The sequence below is a fragment of the Hylobates moloch genome, unplaced genomic scaffold (assembly GCF_009828535.3).
Source record: "Hylobates moloch isolate HMO894 unplaced genomic scaffold, HMol_V3 SCAFFOLD_6, whole genome shotgun sequence".
Lineage (NCBI taxonomy): Eukaryota > Metazoa > Chordata > Mammalia > Primates > Hylobatidae > Hylobates > Hylobates moloch.
Window position 1 is genome coordinate 64044341 of NW_026652281.1, and position 21197 is coordinate 64065537.

At 35.1% G+C, this 21197-nt stretch overlaps 1 protein-coding gene across 2 annotated transcripts in view; it reads left to right on the forward strand.

The window, feature by feature from the left end:
* EDIL3 (EGF like repeats and discoidin domains 3) overlaps nt 1–13823 on the forward strand; it is a 437362-nt gene extending 423539 nt beyond the window's left edge. For both annotated transcript variants that reach the window (XM_032156906.2, XM_032156907.2), the window contains one exon: nt 10848–13823. In XM_032156906.2, the coding sequence (XP_032012797.1) occupies nt 10848–10997 (150 nt within the window). In that variant the 3' untranslated portion in view covers nt 10998–13823. The remainder of the gene's footprint in view (nt 1–10847) is intronic.
* The last annotated feature ends 7374 nt before the right edge of the window (nt 13824–21197 follow it).

Sequence of the window (21197 nt, forward strand, 5' to 3'; positions counted from 1 at the left end):
GGCTTATGGGATAGAGATGAGCAGAGAGAGGGCTAGTGCCCACTGTAAGTGCAACTGTAGAATGGAACAACTAGCTACATGCTGGAAATAAAAGACAAACCAGAGTGACTCATTAGCCACAGGAACAACCAGAAGCCATTCTGTCTGAAGGAGCTCAGTGATTTTTTAAGAAGTCATTCAGTTTATTTGGAAACATCAATGGAAAGCTAGTTGTCCTTCTTTAAGGATTGATTTTGAGGTTTCTAAGAAAATCCTTTGTATATTATTTCACATTTTCTGATATTAAACACTGTCAATGTAAAATATGCAGTTAATTTTGGCCAATGAAGCATTTACTTTTCTTGATGGCATTTGGATGTTTTAAACTTCATCATTAAAAAACAAAAGAGCAAAAGCAGGATGCTGTCTAACAACAACTAGGTGGTAGAAACAAATATACATCAGGCAGAAAATTTATAAAATTCACCAATATTAGGGTGGGTTGGGGGCAAGGAGTAGGAATAATGTCCCTACTGCTATGACTGTTATTTAATGACAGATAACCACCTAGTACAGATGCTATGAAACATCGTTCTCAATAAATTTACGGAGAAAGCAGAAAACAAGTCAGGATAATACAGTAACAAAGAATAAATATATGCATATTGTTTTTTCTTGCTAATTATCTTTTTTCTCCAAAACTCAGAGTTACATTTTCAGGGAGTTTGATAAACTCCCTTAAAATTTGAAACAATATAGATTTTCAAGTTAGCACATGTTTCTGCAAAAAAGGAAAAAGTATGTGTGAAAAACATAAGGAATATGTTAAATAGCAGTATTATCAAAGTAAAATATTCATAAATGAAAAATAATTTAAATGTTGTTTATTATTACATGCTTTATTACCTTACTTTTCCCAGTGCTCAAATGCCAAAAAAGTTAAAATCTTATTTTTATCTTCTCAATCTTCCATCACTCATCAGAAATCACTAAAAACATGTACACTTAAAATCCTGAATACCTCATGTTTATGTGTGACTTATTTATTAATAGACCTAATTGCATAGTGACAATATTTCTCAATGAAAAAAATTACTCATGCTTTTATTTAAGGCATTCTCATACAACTACTAAGAAAATTCATCAAGTGTTAGCCCAACTGTGACTCTATGCATTGATTAAAAATGCTAACATATTAAAAATATTGATGAGTGATTAGCTCCCCAGTAGAATGATTGACTATCAAACTTTAATAAATTATTTAAGATTCAGTGATGTTATCATTCATTAAGAGGTAGTGATGAAGCTGATGAAAGCAGGAGATGTTAACTGAGAGAAAATTAGCATTTTTAACGGAAAAAACTACGATGCTATTTTAGGTGAATCTGATAGTTTTCTTTCCTACTAGGAAAACAAGTACTCGATCAATCTGAGTATGATAGAAACTATGTCATTATTTTGATTGTTGAAGTATGCATTAACCATTGACTAGTGGCGTTAGTCTATTTTGTATTACTATTAAGGAATACCTAAGACTGGGTAATTTATAAAGAAAGGAGGTTTATTTGGCTCGTGGTTCTATAGGCTGTGCAAGAATGGCAACAGAATCTGCTTGGCTTCTGGTGAGGCATCAGGAAGCTTTTTTTACTCATGGCGGAAGTCAAAGAGGGAGCAGGCTCATCACATGGCAAGAGAGGGAGCAAGAGAGAGAGGAGAAGGTGCCACGTTATTTTTTAACAACCAGCTCTTCTGTGAACTAATAGAGCAAGAACTCATTCAATACAATAGGGAGGGCACCAAGCCATACATGAGGGATCTGCCCCCATGACCCAGCACCTCCCTCTATCCTACACCTCCAACATTGAGGATCGCATTTTGACATGAGATTTGGAGGGGACAAATATCCAAACTATATCAATTAGAATATAGCAGAAATTTCAACCCATTTTATTTCTAAATAATCACCAAACAACTAATATTTTGATCGTTCATTATATGGTAAAAAATGCTCAAGGACATTAGTTCTACATGATACATATGCCATTTTTACTATCCACCATCACCCATCAGCTACAATATGTTAAGCAATTAAAAGTCTCCCCTTTAACACTTTCACAATGACTTAATTCATGTGGCAGTATTTTTCTACTTTTTCACAGTTTAAATATGAAGAACAAATGACACCTGTCATATACCCATGTTTATGGAAAACTATAAAAAGATTTCTGAATCTGCCACACCCTATAAAGTTAATCATTTGGCAGTGATTTTTATGTAGTTCGTTTGGTTGAATCTCAAAGAGAAAGTGTGTTAATATGTATAGAGCACTCTTGGGACAAACACACCTGTAATAAGCCCTTTGGGGACACTTATCAAAGAGGCAACACATTTCTCATCATCAAAAAGCTTCTGGCATAATTTGAGACACAAAACTGATTAAAAAATAACTAACAAAAGACAGATACAGTGATTATACCTGTGTGAAGAGGCATTCCTCTCAGTTTTTCTGAAGCTGTGAGCAGAGGACCAAACTCAGAAAACTGAACACAAGAACTAATTTCCTTATTTCCAATAAAGTTAGAAACAAAATCAATTTTGAACAGATAAATGAAATGTCTGATATTTAATAATAATTAAAGGAAGACATTCCTCATATATGAGTGAAAATAATATAACTTTTATATAACAAAATTTTACTTTTATTTCTTTTCTTCCTTTTGTAATACCCCAATAGCCATAAGTAATAGCAAAGTTTACTTTTCTCTTCTGAGATCAAGTATATTTTAATAATAATATGGCCTCAACTCATTAAGAAAAGAAAAAAAGACTCAAAATTTAGCTTATCCCAAAGAAGAGTTAGTGACTGCTCAGCTTAGGTCTAGCGTTCCTCATGTTCTTCATATAGTGTTGCCAGATTTGGCAAATAAAAATACCGACACCTAGTTAAATTTGAATTCAGATAAATGATACATTCTTTAGTATAAATATATTCAAAACATTTGATCTTGCAACCTTGTTCCCAGTTAAGATCTTCTATGTCTTGTAGCTGGACCAGATCGTCTACTGAGGATACTCAGGAGAGAGGATAAAGGAGAATGACTACTTTCTGTGCCTAGGCAATACACGCTCACACTCACACCTAGGCACCCTGCTTCAGCTGTATGATTCCACTTTGCCACCTCTGCATCCATCTCCAGGATTGTCTTCTCTCACTCCCTAATACTCTTTTCTCCTCATCACCAGTCTGGCTTAGAAGTCACATGACTGAGTGCTTAAATCACTTCTGTGTTCATACATGGAGCTCGATATTAAGTCATTTCTGACAAGGATAGGGTGAAACTCTTCAATGAGACTTGAAGTGAGGAAAAGTCTCCTAATGTGGCAAGAATTACCAAATACACCAATTTCTCTACTGCCACATCATTTATATATCTACCATGAAGGGAAGAGTCGGGGTAGAGTCTCAAATTGTTCTGATGAGATGGAAAATACCTATTGTGATTTCGGATGAGAGTTTGAGAGATGAGCTTTGAGCTTCAATAGAGAGGCAAGTTGCTCTGTACTTCTATAGAAAAGAGGAAAGGCATTTCTACATTTCTCATGTTCTACTAAAAAGAAAAAAGTAGATGCCCTTACTTTCCGACTATTCCTGGTAATATCTCCTGGAGATGTCTTTGAAAAGCAGATGATTTCCCAATTCTACTTCTTCTGTAGGAATATTTCTTATGGCAGTCAAAATCTGAGTAGTGGAAGGCAGATAGTTTAAATATATAGCCACAGTTTAGAATGGCATATTTTATGTTTCATAAATCTTTATAGGCAATCATCGTATGTGATATATTTCCTAAGATATTCTTATTACTTAAGGAGACTTTCATCATAAAAGAAGTTAAATATGGTGGTGTATCCTACCTACTGGCTTTTAGACTCTACATTCTAAATGCCAGCAAGCTTGGGGAAAGGAAGGTAACAGTCAAGGAGGATGGACTCTTTTGCTTTGATTTTTCACTACGTCTTTTGCCCAAGGTCAAGACCTAATAAAAAAGGTAACATGAACTTCCTAGTGAGGCTCTTGGGGCTCTTTCTAAAGAGCTACCAGCTCTCCAGCTACTTAAAGCCAAGGTTATGCAAGAAAACAGTCCATAGAATGAATGGAGATGGCCACTCCGCCCCCAGTCCCTTTTGTCTCTCATCTGGCTGACTGGGATGTTGGCAATTCCTAGCTCAACTTTTCACTCTCACAGTGGACTAGGGAATCACAAGTATTACCTATGCCAGCTTGCCAGTAATAGACAAGTTGATACTACTGGGGAGAATAGGATGCCCTAATCCCATATCTTTTTAGGAGCAGTTGAACTCTTCTACGAAATGCCAGAAGTTAAATGTTCTAAAAAAAATTATCAAAAATGTGCTATTTCCTCCTCTTTTCCAATACTCTCAAATTCCAGAGGATCTAAGAAATAATGAATTTTAGAAAGCTATCACATAGTTCTCTTTCCCAATGAAGAATTATGTTCCCAAACCAGCCTTCATGTCAACTACACGGAAACCAAAGAGAATCTGGCAATTTGAGAAGCAATGAAGGGCCAGAAATGTGGACTTTTATTGCCAGGGTAGGGAAGAAAAAACACGTTTGCCTATGTATTGGCCAATTATTATTGGAATCTTTCATTTGTGCATTTTCAGAAAAAAAAATCTAACAGAAGGAGCAGTAGAGTGCAAATCATGCTACAAGAATTGTAAGTGAACATCAAATTTGTGGTGTAGTAAAGAATTTCTTGGGATATAATCAGAGATTTATATACACTGGGAACATGAAGCAAAGCCAGATTCGTTCAGTAAAATATAGTATTTCTTGAAGCCAAAAATCTACTTTTTTACGTAGTTACAATAGAAAGCAAACTTTAGAGCCACAAGAAATTTCTTGAAAGCAACAATGGGAATGGAAATAATTTTTTTAGAGAACCCATATATTCATTTTAATGGTTTAAATGAATCATGCCCTTGTGAAAGAAAGACTGTGGAACCTGTCCCCATGTTTTGTTTGTCACTTCTCCCATCAAGCAAAAATGTTCTATAATTAGACTTTTGAAGTTAAATAGGCATTTTGAAAGCCTCAGGTAGTTTCATGGAGAAATCTTGGGAAGCAACAAAGTCTCTGAAGCAAACAGGGTCTAGATTTTTCAAAGGGTTTATGGAACAAAACATCATTTTAAAAGGAACATAGATAAAAATTAATATCCAATATGAATTATGGTGCAGAATTATTATATATATGACCATGCACAATAGCTTTAAGAAAATCTGACTGCAGTTTCTTAAGGGATTTCAAAAGAATCCCAAGTAGATGGACAAAGTAGTATTTCTCAAAGGACCTATAAGCTTTTATGTAAATGATATTAAAGAAATACAGGAGAATAAAGAAGTTGAATTTTTGTTACTGAAATATGCAAGAGGACAAGTAACACCGGTTGTTTGATATGCTTATTAGGTTTATGCCCATGAGAATAAATATCATCCAGAAATTGAAAATAAGAAGAACAAGTAAAATAGAGGGAGTAGAACCTAACAGTAGAAGGTTTAGAAAGTATACTTATGGGCCAAAATAAACAAATTTCAATGGATTGTCCTTTGAGGATTAATTCAAAGAAGCAGAATAGAAAGTAAGTTCACAATCAACTTTAAAGCCTGAATGTCTGTCACAGGCTGGCGCACGATGTTGGGGAAGTTGTAGATACAACCCTTTCAGACAACTGAGGTTCCTTTTCCAACTGTCAGTGTTTCAGACAACAAAACTTAGATGAAACCTGTAGCCCTTCAACACCAATTACTCATCACAAATTCAGGATTTCCCAAACCCACCCTTACTTTTGACATCAGTTGCATATTCACAGTTCCCCAAGATCATTCTCAGGTTTGATAATTCAATAGAAAAACTCACAAACACATTTAAAATTATCATACTCACAGTTATCATTTATCACGATGAAAGGATACGGATACGGATCGTCTAAGGGAAGAGACATATGGGGCAGAGTCCAGGAGAGTCTAGGAATGAGCTTTCAGTTGTCTTGGAGACTTCTGGAGAGTAGTAAGTTCTCTCAGCAATATTATGTGACAATAAGCCCAGAGTATTGCCAACTAGGAAGCTCACCTTAGCATTGGTATTCAGAGTTTTTATGGAAGCTCCGACATTTAGACATGGTTGACCATTTGTATGGCTAACCTGAGTTTCCTCCCTTTCAGTGGTCAAGCTGACCTGAAGACCCCGCTGTAAGCCACAATGTTAGCATAGGCTATCTGGTGTGGTCCAGGGCCTCCTGGGAAACAAAAATACTCTTCTCAGACAGCCATTCCAAGGGCCTAGAGATTACCTTCAAGGAGCTGAGGGCAAAAAACAGACTCCTCCTTGGGTAAGGTTAACATCTACTGCACGCTCATATTACACATGGTTTTGTAGACTGTACACTGATCACTGGAATGGCATGTGTCTGTAAACACTATACTTACACTAGATTTGACACATCCTAAACTCTGCAGAAGATCTGTTCAATAGAGAAAATATTTGATGGTCAGCAATTTACTTCAAGATAGTACACACAAGCAAACTCAAAATTAAGATGTTTCTAGATATATGTTTCTTGCAAAGAAGACAAGATGATCAACTCTTTTTGGATACAGAAAAATAAAGTGATTATCTAATATGTTACAGTTAGTGGTTGATATGAAAACAAGTCCTCTTCGCATTTGATCTCTTATCTGTAGATTACTCACATTATATTTTCACAAATTGGGACGTGTAACTTTTATCATTATAGTCTTTGGCTCTACTTTAAGGTCCTATGTATACATTTTGGTTGAATATGTTTCCATTTGACTTTCACCTGCTGATAGATTGTTTTGGTTAACTATGACCTTATTTCATCTGCAGCTTTAGAGTATAATGGTTCTACTCGGGATGCTATGGGATGGAAGACACTGTGGCAGCTCTCTGTTCCTTTCTGTCGATGGCAATTTGTGCTGTAGTGTTGTTGGGCTGCCCTATAGTGAAGGCCAATCCCCCAGCTCATTCTGCAGACTGATGATCAATATAGACACGTGTTAACACAGTCTACTGGCTCCAACAGAAACCCCTACTTTTTTGGTAACCCTCTTAGAATATAATTCTCAATATCACTATTTTCCAAAGAAACATTTCTTAGAATATTGAAATTTACCTGGAAATGAATTTCTTGTTTCCTTATTACATCTGGAAGAATGTACTCATATTGAGGCTAATTTTGTTACAGAGTTTCATTAGTTTAGTGGAATTGATTGCAGAGAAAAACATCAAGAATAATATACTAGCCATTCAATCATGAAATGGTTTCAGGATGCTGGTAAATTTTCCTAGAAAACTGAATTCACTGAATGATAGCTGCAGTCTATTTTGGCTAAAAGAATTAAACTTTGGTTTCAGACTTTTTATAGCCAATCACTTTCATATATGCAAAGCTTCTAATAAGATTTGTTTAATATAATATAGATGTATACCACTAACTAAAATGTTTAAAAATAATTTTCTATATATTTTAATATTTTTTCCTTTTTAATAAAAAAAATTTGATTTTTGGAATGCTTGCATATAGGGCAAAGTAGAACATAAATTTTAGATTAGCCTAAAATATTACTGAAAATCTAGCCCTAGAATTAGAAACAAAGAAAGCTCTTTCCCAAACTATTCAAATGGAAAAATGTTTGACGTGATTCATGCATACTAATTCCATGAAAATTTTCATAAGACTTTACATCACTTAAAGCGTTGATTCAAGTGGTAACTCTGAAATTTTTGACAGTCAAAAAAATTCAAGTAATGTTGACACTAAGTACATAAAAATAAATTTTATGATCCTGAACTATAAATTAATAAGCATCTGTCCCTTACGTCACCCACAAAAATCAGAATTATATACTTATATAAATGGTTGCTTTATAAAATAGATACAAGTAAAAAAACTGGCAAACCCTCACTGAGGAGAAATTATGAAAATATCCAAAATGTATTTGACCATAAATCAATCAACTATAACCCAAAATGCAATATAATTATTCTACATTTTAGACTGCATTGATAGAAATATTGCATCTACAACAAAGGTGCACTCTATCTTTTGAGTTATTCACAGTATGTCTACATTCTGTGTCCCAATAAATACCACACTTTCATTGAACCATAGTTAAAACAGATGTTATTCAATGGAATGTAATCAAGATTATAAGTCTGAAAATCATGCAACATGAGGAACTTTTTAAGGAACCATGAATGTTTAGCCTAGAGCACTGAAGTTGAGTTTTTGAGAGGTTTGTGTCAATTATTGTTAAGTATGTCAAAAAGTTCTTTTGGTGAGCTAAGTTTGTTCTATATTCATTGAGAATTAAGCACTAGATTCGATAGATTGAAGTGAGAGATACACATTTTAGTCTTCTAAAAAGATAGACTTTCAAACTGTCTAAATACATACCTGTCCTATTGTATTGAGGCATGCCATGAATAGGCTGAAAGTTCCATGTTAGAAATATTAGAGTGAAAAGTTATTGATAGCACATCTCTGAGTTCTCTTCGAAATCTCAGATTCTTTCATTATATGGGTAGAATTAGATAAAAACAGGGTTTCTGAGGATCAGAGCTACCAAAGACTGTTCTTATTTAACTTCTCCATTAGTGCTCTGGATGAAAGCAGAAAGGATTGAAATTATGTAAGTTAAATAAAGAATTCTGAGCTTTCAGCCCAGCACCTCTGCACACACACACACACACACACACACACACACACACACACACATGCTGCCCTAGGAAAATGGATCTTTACCTTTGTCCTCTATCCCTTAAGAATAGCAGGTCAGTGTACAGATACAGTCAGTAAGGCCAATGGTATGCTTGATACCATAAACAAAGCAAATACAATCAATAGAAAAAAACTTTAGAAAGTCTCACTCAACCTTTGTATTTCCACAATATCTGAAATCCCAGATGCGGTTCAACTGTAGTCTCCAAATAGCAGAAGAAAAATAATGAAATCTATAACGGGGCAACAAAAGCCCAGAGGGATGAAGTGATGGTCACTTGAAATCTTAGTAAAATACTGGTGTTTAATACTGATGTAAAATGCTGATGTTTAGCCATAGGGAATCTATCTAAAAATGCTTAGAACCACTCGCTATTTGAATGATGTGAGCAAAAATTCCAAAAAGTTAGAACAATGGGAATCTCTTTAAAACTTTTAATCAGTTAAGTTTAGGACAAATGAAAAGCAGCACACTTTTACCAACTAGATGATTTTCTAAAGAAATCGTATGTGCAAGAAATCCCCAAGGGATTCTTTGATATTTAGAGTCCTATTCGATGACTGCTAAAAGAAACTGAAATATGCCCCACCTCTCTGACTACATCATGGAAGATAATGTTGCTTTGTTCCATGATCCCTGGAGGCCTCCTATTGATGATGTCTATACTGGCCTGAATAGACAGTGGTTCCTAACAAAGAATGGTAGCTTCTGACATGTGATGACAGGGTTTTGTTGTTTTTTGTTTTCTACTTTAAGGATTTTATTTTCAGGTGTCTCTTTGGCCACACAGTTATGTTTTGATGCCAAACAAGAAAGAAATTTGATGTCAAACAAGAAAGAAAATTATCTTCTAAGTTGCTTCATAAAGCAAAAACAGAAAGCCTTGAAGAGATTTTTACTCTAAAAATTTAAACTGAATCTAAAAATCTAAACTAAATCTAAATTTTTAAAACTGTAGATATAAAATAGTTAAAAATCACTTTAATAAGAAATGTTCAGAATCTATAAGAAAAAAAGGATAAAATCTTCAGATAAAGACTAAATAATATAAATACCTCAGTTTACCCCAACATAATTTATAATTTAATGCCATTCCTATCAGGGTACCAGTGTTTTTAAATTTGTTTTGTTTTCTGAAGCAGACATTTGTCCAAGTTATTATGAAAGTCTTTTAGGGAAGAGCAAGCGGCCATAGTAAAGCTCCAAAAAAAAAAAACAAAGCATTTTAAAGAAGAAAGAAGAACAGATGTGCAATGAAAAGTGTCAGGATATTATAAGTCATACTGATCCCAATAGTATTGTATGGATCCAGGAATTAATAGATGAAGCCGAAAAAGAAGAGAAAAACAGTTCAAAAACAGCACTGATTGTGTTGTCTCATTTGGAGATGGGCTAATTTTATTCTCTATGTGAGAAGAAGTGGGCAAAAGGCACTGTGATAGAGGCTGTTAGTGCTCACCAGATAGCCTTGTGCTTCTCTCCAGTGCCCAGCTTCCTTTGCTGTTAGGCTGGAGTCATATAATTAGGTAAGGTGAAACAGATATATACAGAGTGATATAAGCTGCTTCCATGCTTGTTCTCTTAAACGCTCTGCACAGTCTGCTAATTCTGCCTTCCCTTGCCCCTTGTGAATGTGGAGGCCACATGCTCCAGATGATAGCTGTACTTTGCAAGCAGCTTGGATCTCTGAGTCACCCCTTGGAAGAGAGCATCTTTAGCAAGCTACATGACTAACGTCAGCCTGTGACATAAGCAAAAAATGAATACCTGTTGTATTTTTTTTAATTGAGAGAAACAAGCAGAGGAAAATGATAGACCTGTGAATGCCTGCATTAAACAATAAAGGTTTAACTCTTCAAACATTAATTGACCATTTAATTTAAAATAATTATTATTAAAAAGAAGCTGCAATATATTTTGAAGAAAAGAAAATTAATAGTTATCAAATATCATGTTTGGGGAAAATGTTCCAAACAGGAACATAAAAATAATTTCAAAGAAAGAAGGCTGTATGACTGACATTTTCTGCTCTTCTTTACTAGGTTTTCCAGGGCAATTTTGACAATGACACTCACAGAAAAAATGTCATCGACCCTCCCATCTATGCACGACACATAAGAATCCTTCCCTGGTCCTGGTACGGGAGGATCACATTGCGGTCAGAGCTGCTGGGCTGCACAGAGGAGGAATGAGGAGAGGCTACATTTCACAACCCTCTTCCCTATTTCCCTAAAAGTATCTCCATGGAATGAACTGTGCAAAATCTGTAGGAAACTGAATGGTTTTTTTTTTTTCATGAAAAAGTGCTCAAATTATGGTAGGCAACTAACTGTGTTTTTAAGGGAGTCTAAGCCTGCCTTTTCAATGATTTAATCTGATTTTTTTATTGGTCAAATCTCTTAAGTAACAACACATTAAGTGTGAATTACTTTTCTCTCATTGTTTCCTGAATTATTCACATTGGTAGAAATATATTAGGGAAAGGAAGTAGCCTTCTTTTTATAGCAAGAGTAAAAAGATCTCAAAGTCATCAAATAAGAGCAAGAGTTGATAGAGCTTTTGCAATCAATACCCACCTAATTCTGATAAAAGGAATACTGCAATGTTAGCAATAAGTTTTTTTCTTCTGTAATGACTCTGCATTATCCTGTTTCCCTGTGCCTACCAAACACTGTCAATGTTTATTACAAAATTTTAAAGAAGAATATGTAACATGCAGTACTGATATTATAATTCTCATTTTACTTTCATTATTTCTAATAAGATTACGTGACTTCTTTTTCTTTTGGTTCTATTCTATATTCTTAATATTGTATATTACCAGAAGAATTCAATTTTTTTCTAATTGAATTTCCTATTAGTTGACTAAAAGAAGTGTCATGTTTACTCACATATATAGAACATGCCTGCATATCAGTAGATTGATCTGTATTTAATATTCATTAATTAAATCTGCAGTTTTATTTTTGAAGGAAGCCATAACGATTTAATTTCCAAATAATTCCTTCATAAAGAATCCCGTACTCTCAGTTTGCACAAAAGAACAAAAAATATATGTATTATGTCTCTTTAAATTTAAATCTTCATTTAGATGGTAATTACATATCCTTATATTTACTTTAAAAAATAGGCTTGTTATTTGTTTATTTTATTAAAAATTTAGCAAAGAAATATTAATATAGTGCTGCATAGTTGGCCAAGCATACTCATCATTTCTTTGTTCAGCTCCACATTTCCTGTGAAACTAACATCTTATTGAGATTTGAAACTGGTGGTAGTTTCCCAGGAAGGCACAGGTGGAGTTATTTGTGAGAAGCAAAGTGTTTACTAATGACAAAGTAGTAAACCATTTTCAAGATGAAAATTGATTTCTATTTATTTTGCTTCAAAGGTCCTGAAAAAATAAGCAATTATCATAACAATTTGTTATTGACACTGGAGGTTTCATTGACATGTCTCTCAAATTAAAGCTCACACTGCCTCCATAAAAGTCTTCAACATCTAATTTATAAGCTTTACAAGTATTTATTTTATAAGGCTTAGACAGAATTATTGGAGTTTTAAATTAAGTGTATTGGAAAAGAAAGGATGGTATGTGTACGAAATGTTAAGATCCTACGCAACACTGCTATTTTTTTCCTTTAATATTTGTGCTGCATAACAAAAGCCACTAGACTGTTACTGTCTTGTCTGTCCATGTGTTAACAGCATTTCTTAATGATGTATATATGGAGTGGTCTTCAATCATAGTGAAGAATTTAAAGAGAAAGTCAATCGTATTGGCATTTTTAATAAGAGCAAAATTAGTTGGTCTAAGGGGACTGGCTGGCCAGATGTTTGTTCCTTGCCCATATGCTTTCTACTTCTTGTTCTTATTATGAAATTATGAATTTGAAGCCTCTGAAATGGTGATCAGTTTTCAACATCTGTCAAAAACAAAATTACTATTTCCTCCATATTGCCTTTTTTAGATAACTTTAAAGTTAGGATTTTAAAATATTTGTAACTGGCTAAATTTTAACGTCATGTGACAAATAATTACTTAGGTTCAGAAATATACACACATACTCTTTAGCCAATTTCTTTCAAGGTTTACTGTCCCATCAAATATCTAGCCATTTTCCTTTGCAAATTACATACATTCTTAAGAGTATATTTTTAAGATCATTACTTATGCTTTATGATGATTTACTTTTCCAAAATTATTTATAGCTTCACATGATGTTTTGTAATTTTTTCTATTGATACCTGTTTTAAAAATATTTTCCAAGGAAGTTGATTAAAATTATATTTGTTACCTTTTAGAAAAAACATTGAAATGAGTTTCTCTTGCTTTTTCATTTTCTCTCTGCTTTATGTGCTCTTCACAATACATCACGTCCAACGGGATATCTATTGTTCCATGACCCCCAAAATTGATGACAGCAAAGGGGTTCCAACCTATGGAAATGTTGAAAATTATTGTAAAGTAGTATTATGAAGTAGCTTTTGTGTCATTCATGTCAATGACGTCAAAGTGAAGTAAATGTATTCTATTTAAATTCACACTAAAACCAATAAAATACCTAAGTAGAATACACTTAAGAATCACCTAGTCTTCACTATACTGAGTAACTATAACATGCTAATTTTACAATTAATGAAACTAAACTTTTAAACATCTCCATTTTATCTACCATCCTTTTGAAAGTATTTATCATAGTTGCCAATTTTAATTTTAGGATTGACTTTCTCTTTCTGAATGACTTCATAAAGTTTGGTGTGAATTTTGAAGACTTGGGTTACTAATGATTGTATCTTTGCTAGTCAACAAATTATGAAATATAATACTCAATGCGTCTGATGTGTCATTAAGTACAGAAATAACTAAGACACGAATAACCTTTGCAAACCTTCAAGCTGTGTAATATTCCAATGTTGTTTTTTTCTTTGTGTATATACTTATATCACGTAGGATGTAAAACCAGTATGACCTTGTCTAGTCTCCAAACTTAAAATAAACTTTTGAAAATCTGGGATTCTTTTGAAGCAGTTGTAATTAAACACATTTATAAGAATACACAAATTGTCTGAATGTGAATGCCCACTACTCTTGACCACATAGTTGGTTTATTTTTGCTTTGCACAGGACAATTGAACAGATACAGAAAAAATAGAAATTACAACAACCTCTAAATATATATTGATATTAGCTAAACTGGTCTTTTGAAGATTATTAAAATGTGTGCATTCTTCCTGCTCCTTTTGGATGCAGAAGTTTTACTAGAATATTCTTAATCCAAAGTCATTTTTGGCCTCATGTATAAAGCATTGTGTACCAGGACTGATCTGCCCGTTGTTAATCAGATGATATTGCTATCATTTCTATAGTTTTTTCAGTTCATGATGCTCAGGAGTATAATGAAGAAATCCAGTCAGTAGCAAGCAATAGTACAACAGTAATAATGTATTTATCCATGTAACATTAGCTATTGAATAATGAAAATCATAACATGTGAATTCTTCATAAATCCTGTTTCTAGCTCTCTGGAAGTCACTGGTGAAATACTAAATCTGTGTACTTGCTATTTTTTTGACATTTTCTTAGGATGTAAACAATTTAGGGAGGAATTAAGATATGAAAGGTTACTACTTATTTGAGCTTCAGTGAATCTCTGATAGCTCCCAGTACTGACTAATCACGTTTATGTACTCATACACATTCCCATTTAAGTGCATTTTAATATGAGTGGATCAATGGGATTCCAATGTTTGCCTAATTTTTGCAGATACTCATAAACAAACAATAAATGTGCTTTTATTAAATAAGAGAAATTATACATATATATTTTCAGTAGCGCTAATAAGGAATCATGACAACATCTATACAGGGTACAATTTTATTGTGACAGCAAAATATTTAATAATTATCCAACAGAAAATTTTCAAGTATAAAACTTTTAAGATTACTGATTCAAGATGCAAAAATAATAAAAGCATTTCAAATTCCAAGAAGAAAAGTCTGCATAGGCTGAAATTAGGGTATTAATAATAACTTCATGAATGGAAAATATTCTCTCTATATAACCTGAATTGTAAAACATCTATCATTTCAGCTTTGCATACATGACTTTAATTAAGATTTTGATAAAGAAACATTAGTGTTTACTGTCAGAAATTCAGTGCTATCTTTTTTCAAAAGGGTAATTTTTTAAAAATTAACAATCACTTTAGTATGTTATTTATTTGTGAAAAATATTGCCTCTAGCCTTTGAGATGCAAAAGGATCCTTTTATCTGCACAGGTAAAATAGAGGACCAAACAACTTTGCCAGTTGAGAAATGTTTCAACTACCCTGAAACAGAATACACTGTCATTTGTCTTTACAAAGACAAAGAATACCTAGTGTAAGTAGCAATTTTTCTATTGATTTTGAAGGGGGAAATAGGTTTCTTGATTCTATTGCAGTAAATGCCTATAACTCATATTGGCTGTTTCAACATTGCCACCAAATACAGTGTTTTCCACAGTAGGCAAGTGCACTTACTCAAAGAGTTATTTCTATTAAATGAATTTGGTAGCAGAAATAGGAAAACATAAAAGGCTCCACGTTTAGCAGTTTTTGCATAACTTCGCAGAAGCTGATTGAGTCATAAGAAAGCACTAATGCTTTGGAAATACGATGTTGAACCATCAGCACATGGTCACCATATTACATGATTAAGCATTGCAAATGGTGACTGCTTCTGATTGAATTTTATTTTAATGTCCTTAAAGGCATGAACCACACTGCTCCATATTTATATAAAATCCCCATAGTGCCCTTCATATATCCACACATATATATGTTAATAATGATGATAAATTATAATGTAAGCTTAACCTGCTGCCACCTGTAAAGGGAGTGGTGGCAGTGAGACTGATGGTGCATCTAAACAATATATCTCTGGCCAGGCACAGTGGTTCATGCCTGTAATCCCAGCACTTTGGGAGGCCGACGTGGGCAGATCATTTGAGGTCAGGAGTTTGAGACCAACCTGGCCAACATGGTGAAACCCAGTCTCTACTAAAATACAAAAATGAGCGGGAGTCGTGGCACATGTCCATAATCCCAGCTACTGGGGATGCTAGGCAGCAGAATCCCTTGAACCCAGGAAGGGGAGGTTGCAGTGAGCCGAGATCGCGCCACTGCACTCCAGCCTGGGTGACAGAGCAAGACTCCATTTAAAAACAAACAAACAAACAATATATCCCCCATGGCCAATATGGAAACAGCTTGTGATAACTTACATAAGCATCAGGCAAAAACATTCCTGAGAATTCGAGGGAAGACAACTGTGCATATGACAAAGAGATGAGGAATGTTTTCAGTGATGAGTAAGTGACAAATTAAACATGGATTTACACATATTTTATCATTTTTCCACTTTTTAGTGATTGTATAGTTGGGATTTAAAGAAACATTAATAATAAAAAAGGCTTTTCCTTTCAGGAGGAGAAATCTTAGCAGGCCAGTGGCCCTAGGGAACATGAGAAGCACATGAGAAGAACCTGCACATGGTGCACATGTACCCTAAAACTTAAAGTACAACAAAAAAAAGTTAATCATAGATACTCAAATAAAGGATTGTCATTTATATAGTTATAATACCTATCATATTTAATGTGATAGGTATTGCTAAATAAATTATATAAACTAAAAGAGGTAAGAAATATTTTGACATTTGAAAGCATATCTATAAATTTTCCTTTGGTTACCCTGTCTCTCTCTTTGCCCGTTCGTTGGGTATTTCTTTTTGTCTTTCTATCTCTCCTTTCTCATTCTCATCTTCCTTCAGCTCATTTTTGATCCTGAACTTTTTGACTCATGAATTCAGTAATAGCTGGTTAGGCAAGAAGAAAACAAGAAGGAAGGAAGGAAGGAAGGAAGGAAGGAAGGAAGGAAGGAAGGAAGGAAGGAAGGAAGGAAGGAAAGAAAGAAGAAAGAAAGAAAGAAAGAAAGAAAGAAAGAAAGAAAGAAAGAAAGAAAGAAAGAGAAAGAAAGAAGGAAGGAAGGAAGGAAAGAAAGAAAGAGAGAAAGAGAAGAAAGAAAGAAAGAAAGAAGAAAGAAAAAGAAAGAAAGAAAAGATCAAACATACTTGTAAAGTTTTAACTCACCTAAAGCCACAAGTCTCTGAATTCACTCCCTTTTCAGTTCAGAAAGCATGCTGGAAAGGAGTCAGTAATGTGCCTCAACTATCCCAGTGTCCCCAACCTGGGTGTCAAAATACAAACACACCATTTAAAATATTTTTTTAATTGCATGCAGCTTTTACTTCAGTCTGCAGGTCTGGAAAAGCCTATTGCACACAGAACTCTTTTAAGCCAGCTGTTCCAGGGGCAGACTACTGCCGCTTTCAAGGAGCCATTCATGGGGCCATGGAAGGTTTATTGTGGTGGCATCTTCCTAACGTTTGCAGTGCCAGAGCTGTGCCAACCATAACTTTCAGTTAGAGCCATCATTGATGTGTCTGCCAGTCACTCCACTATGTGGAAGACTATTGCTTAGCTTGACGGAATGGTTCACTGTCTTTCTGAGAGATTGCAGCCAATGTTACTACAGTGGAGCTACAGATAAATGTGGCATTTAAGATGGAATTCTCTCCCACAAACTGGGAGAGAAAAATGCTAGCCCTTGTAGTTTGCTCTGGTCCTTTCTCATTTTTGTTTTACCAAATAAAATATGGCTTATATGGGGGAAAATTATTATTTAGACATGCTGGAAATAGAAAGTTATCATATCATATTTAAAGGTCTAAATACCCTGTCTTTGTGACAGGAAGTATAGATATTGTTTGATTGGTATGTGCACACAAAATATTCAGCATAGTCTTTCCCAAGTCATCCTAGATGATAGGATTTTAATATGATATCAGAACAGTAAATCTGACTCATGCACTGTGAGCAGAATTCCTGGAACTTCTAGTCTCTTCAAATTCCTTCTTTCTAGCTCAAAAAATTCTGTGGAAAAGTTCATCTATGCATTTTTCCTTTTCTTCCATCTTGTGACATTTACCATTTCCTCCATCATTTTGAAAATGAATGATCTAGTCTTTTACATTGGTATCATTGTAGCTGCTCCTGCACTCTGCTCTAACAAACTCCACTGGTGCCAACAGAAATACCCCTTGTCCCTCGTTCACTTCTGTTACTTACTCCGTCAGTAGACCACCACCTGGTTCTGATCCACTTCCCCATTCCTCATAAAGCTATCTGCTCTCATCCATGTTTTCATGTTTCCATGGCCCTATGCATCTAGTTGTTTTATTCCTGGAGCTCCCCGACTTTTAATGGATTCCTAAAATCTAGGCCTAGAAATTATCAGAATGCCCACTATGCTGTACTCAACTCCCTACCACCACCACCCCTGGCCATCCAACAGTCAAACATTGCTTCCTGTCCATCTCCTTTTAAACACTAACAATTTCCTTCTTTCTAGTGGGGCGTTTCTTTTCCTACCCAGTAAGTTGCCCAGCGGGGAAGATGGTCTTGTGGCCCCTGAATGCAGGGAATGTCAGTCTTGCAAATCCACTACCCTCTTCATGTTTTGCCTTGCCTTTTTCCTGAGATCCTGCAGAAGCTCACTCAAGGAGCTCCCCCTGGTGGCCTTGTTCATTAAGACAGATCTGAGTTGGCAATGGTCAAACAGTAGCCTCTTCAGGAATTCCTGCTGCACTATGGATTGTTGCTGGAAGGAATGGAAAAAAATATAGAGGTTAAAATGGTATCTCAAAGAAGCTAGCAAGAGAGAATTTTTTTTTTATTCTTTCAAAGATGGAAGTAATAATTGTCTCCCTTTAAGACCTGCTTATTACACCACATATTTTGTCAGATAAATTTTAGGAAAAGCAATTATCAAGAAGCATGTAAGTCTTAAAAAATAAATAAATAAAGGTTGGGAAAGTACACGGAGGTGCAGAGGAGTGTTAGAGAGGTAATCCCATATGTGTGGACATAAACAGTGTTCTACAGTATGAAAAGAACCTGGTCACTGTGATAATATGACTTTGTATTTTGCAGGTAGGGAAAACTAATTTTTCAGGGAATATATACCATAGAAAATAATACCTCATAAATCACTGTGGAGGCAACATTGGGATGGAGTTGGGGGTAACTGTGAAGGGAAAGGAGATATCTCACAGTAAGGAAAAGTGCCTGTTTGTCAAAAGCAGGTAAGGGTTTTAAGATGTTTGAAAAACATCAACCACAGAATTGAGTTAGTGAGATTTTCTATGGCCCTATGCATCTAGTTGTTTTATTCCTGGAGCTCCCCGACTTTCAATACCACCACCACCAACAATGCTTGTGTCTGGAGCAATAAAATTCCCGTTTCAAGCAATAAAATCCTCTCTTGTCTATCCTGCTTCTTTGAAATGACTTATTCTCTTAAAGTGTTCCATTAGAGAAGGAGTCGGCCACCTACGGCTAGTGAAACCAGCTTCTCAGGAGTGTACGTGTGTGTGTGTGTGTGTGTGTGTGTGTGTGTGTGTGTGTGTGTTTTCTGCCCTTGTTCCACTTAGCAGAGTATGCTTCTTATATTCCCTGAAAAAATCAGAACAGATTGTCATTTTGTTCAGAGAAAGACTTGGGGTGCAACGCTAAAAATTCCTGTTGGAGATCTTTCCGTTTGTAATGTATTTTGACCAAGTGAGCTTTTTATCTTTGCCTCAGTAACCTTCGCCTTATCACTCCACAGGAGCCAGCTGCCTTCCTTCAGGTGTCATTCTGACAGACACAACAGACAGCCCTCTCCCTTCCTATCACACATTTATCTAGACTTCCTTGGAGTGAGGAAGCTTTCTCTTTCTCAGGCTATTTACTCTCAGAGGCAAAGGAAAAGTCTTTGCTTCAAAGATTGAGCTGCTATTTCCTGCAGTCAGAGCCACACAGGCTGGAAGAGCACACTGAAGCCTGGTAATCAGAGATTCTTTCATGCTCCACATTAAATAGTGACACGCATAGAGTTGTTTAAAAGGTGCACAACCCAGTATATTTCATTGCAATATCTACACATTAATGTAGTTGAAAGTGGATTTGGAACTGAGGAATAGATTTAAAGTACAACTTCATGACTCTGCATGAATTTGTCTGGTTTAGACCAGTCTGTTCTAGCTATGCAGAACCACAGCAATAAACAGGCCATTCATAAAGCAGTGTGTGTTCATTGTGGCAGCATATTTTGCTTAAAATCTTTTAAATTATGCCATGAAGAATTTGGGCATAAGTCCATTTCAAAACCTTACACTGTCTCAGGGGTGGCCAACATAAAGATTTGTGCCAAAAAATGCCATCTGGGTTAATTTTAAGATTCCTTTCCCCACCCCCACACACCACATTTATGGTTTTATCCACTAGCCACCTACAAAAACCTACCTAAAAAATTCCACCATATGCCAGTCCTGTCCACGCCTTCACAAAAACCAACATAATAGAAACTATTTTTCTAAACCACATCTGGAGTCATTACTTAGACTCGCACTTGTATTCTCCCAAGTCACATACTATCTTACCACAAAAGACGATATTGGACTCTTGACATTCTCTTTTTATAAGGTCACCAATCCCTGTGATATGATATGATCCTTGAAACAGTTCATTGTCTCAGACTGTGTAAGAAGTCAAAGAAAAGGAGTATTAATAGACAAATGAATGTTACATAAAATAAAAATGGATAGCTTTAATATTTATTGTACTTTCTGTGTGCAATACTAAAGGAAGCCCTCATATCTTTATCTCATTTAATTCTGACAGGAGGGCTATGTGGTAGACAGTAATGCTGTCTCCATGTTGCATATGAGGAAATTGAAGTGCAGCATGTTTAAGTATACTACTATAATAGAATGGAACAAGGCCTTCTGCCCATACAATCTGACCTTAAACTCACATTCTTAGTCACTATGTTTATGTGACAAGCTTCAATTCATTCATGAAAAATTCTGCCTTCTGTACTGTGCTAAGCTTATTCAGAAGTTTAAAAAGAAAAGGACAAGAACAAAAATTGTATCATTAGTTTCATGTCAAAATTTATTTTCAAAATCAGTTTGTAACTTTAGATGGGTACAATTTTTCCCTTGTCTCCTGCTTTCATATAACTAGAATTCATAAGACTCTATTCCAGAGACGTTTCTTGTAAGGCTTAGATGTTTGGGGTATGCATCTAAGCAAAGGAGAATTTTTCAGTAGAAACTTAAAATGCTAAGACAGGTACATTCTTCACTCACAAATGTTGACTACTGAGGATATCTTTTTTTTAAGGCGAAGTGTGGGGCAGTATATAAAGCAGATTAAACTAAACACATTGGCTGTGATATCTTGCACTGGGCATCAAGCGGACCTGCACCAGTCAGAGACGGCAGGAAGCTGCATGTCAAAGG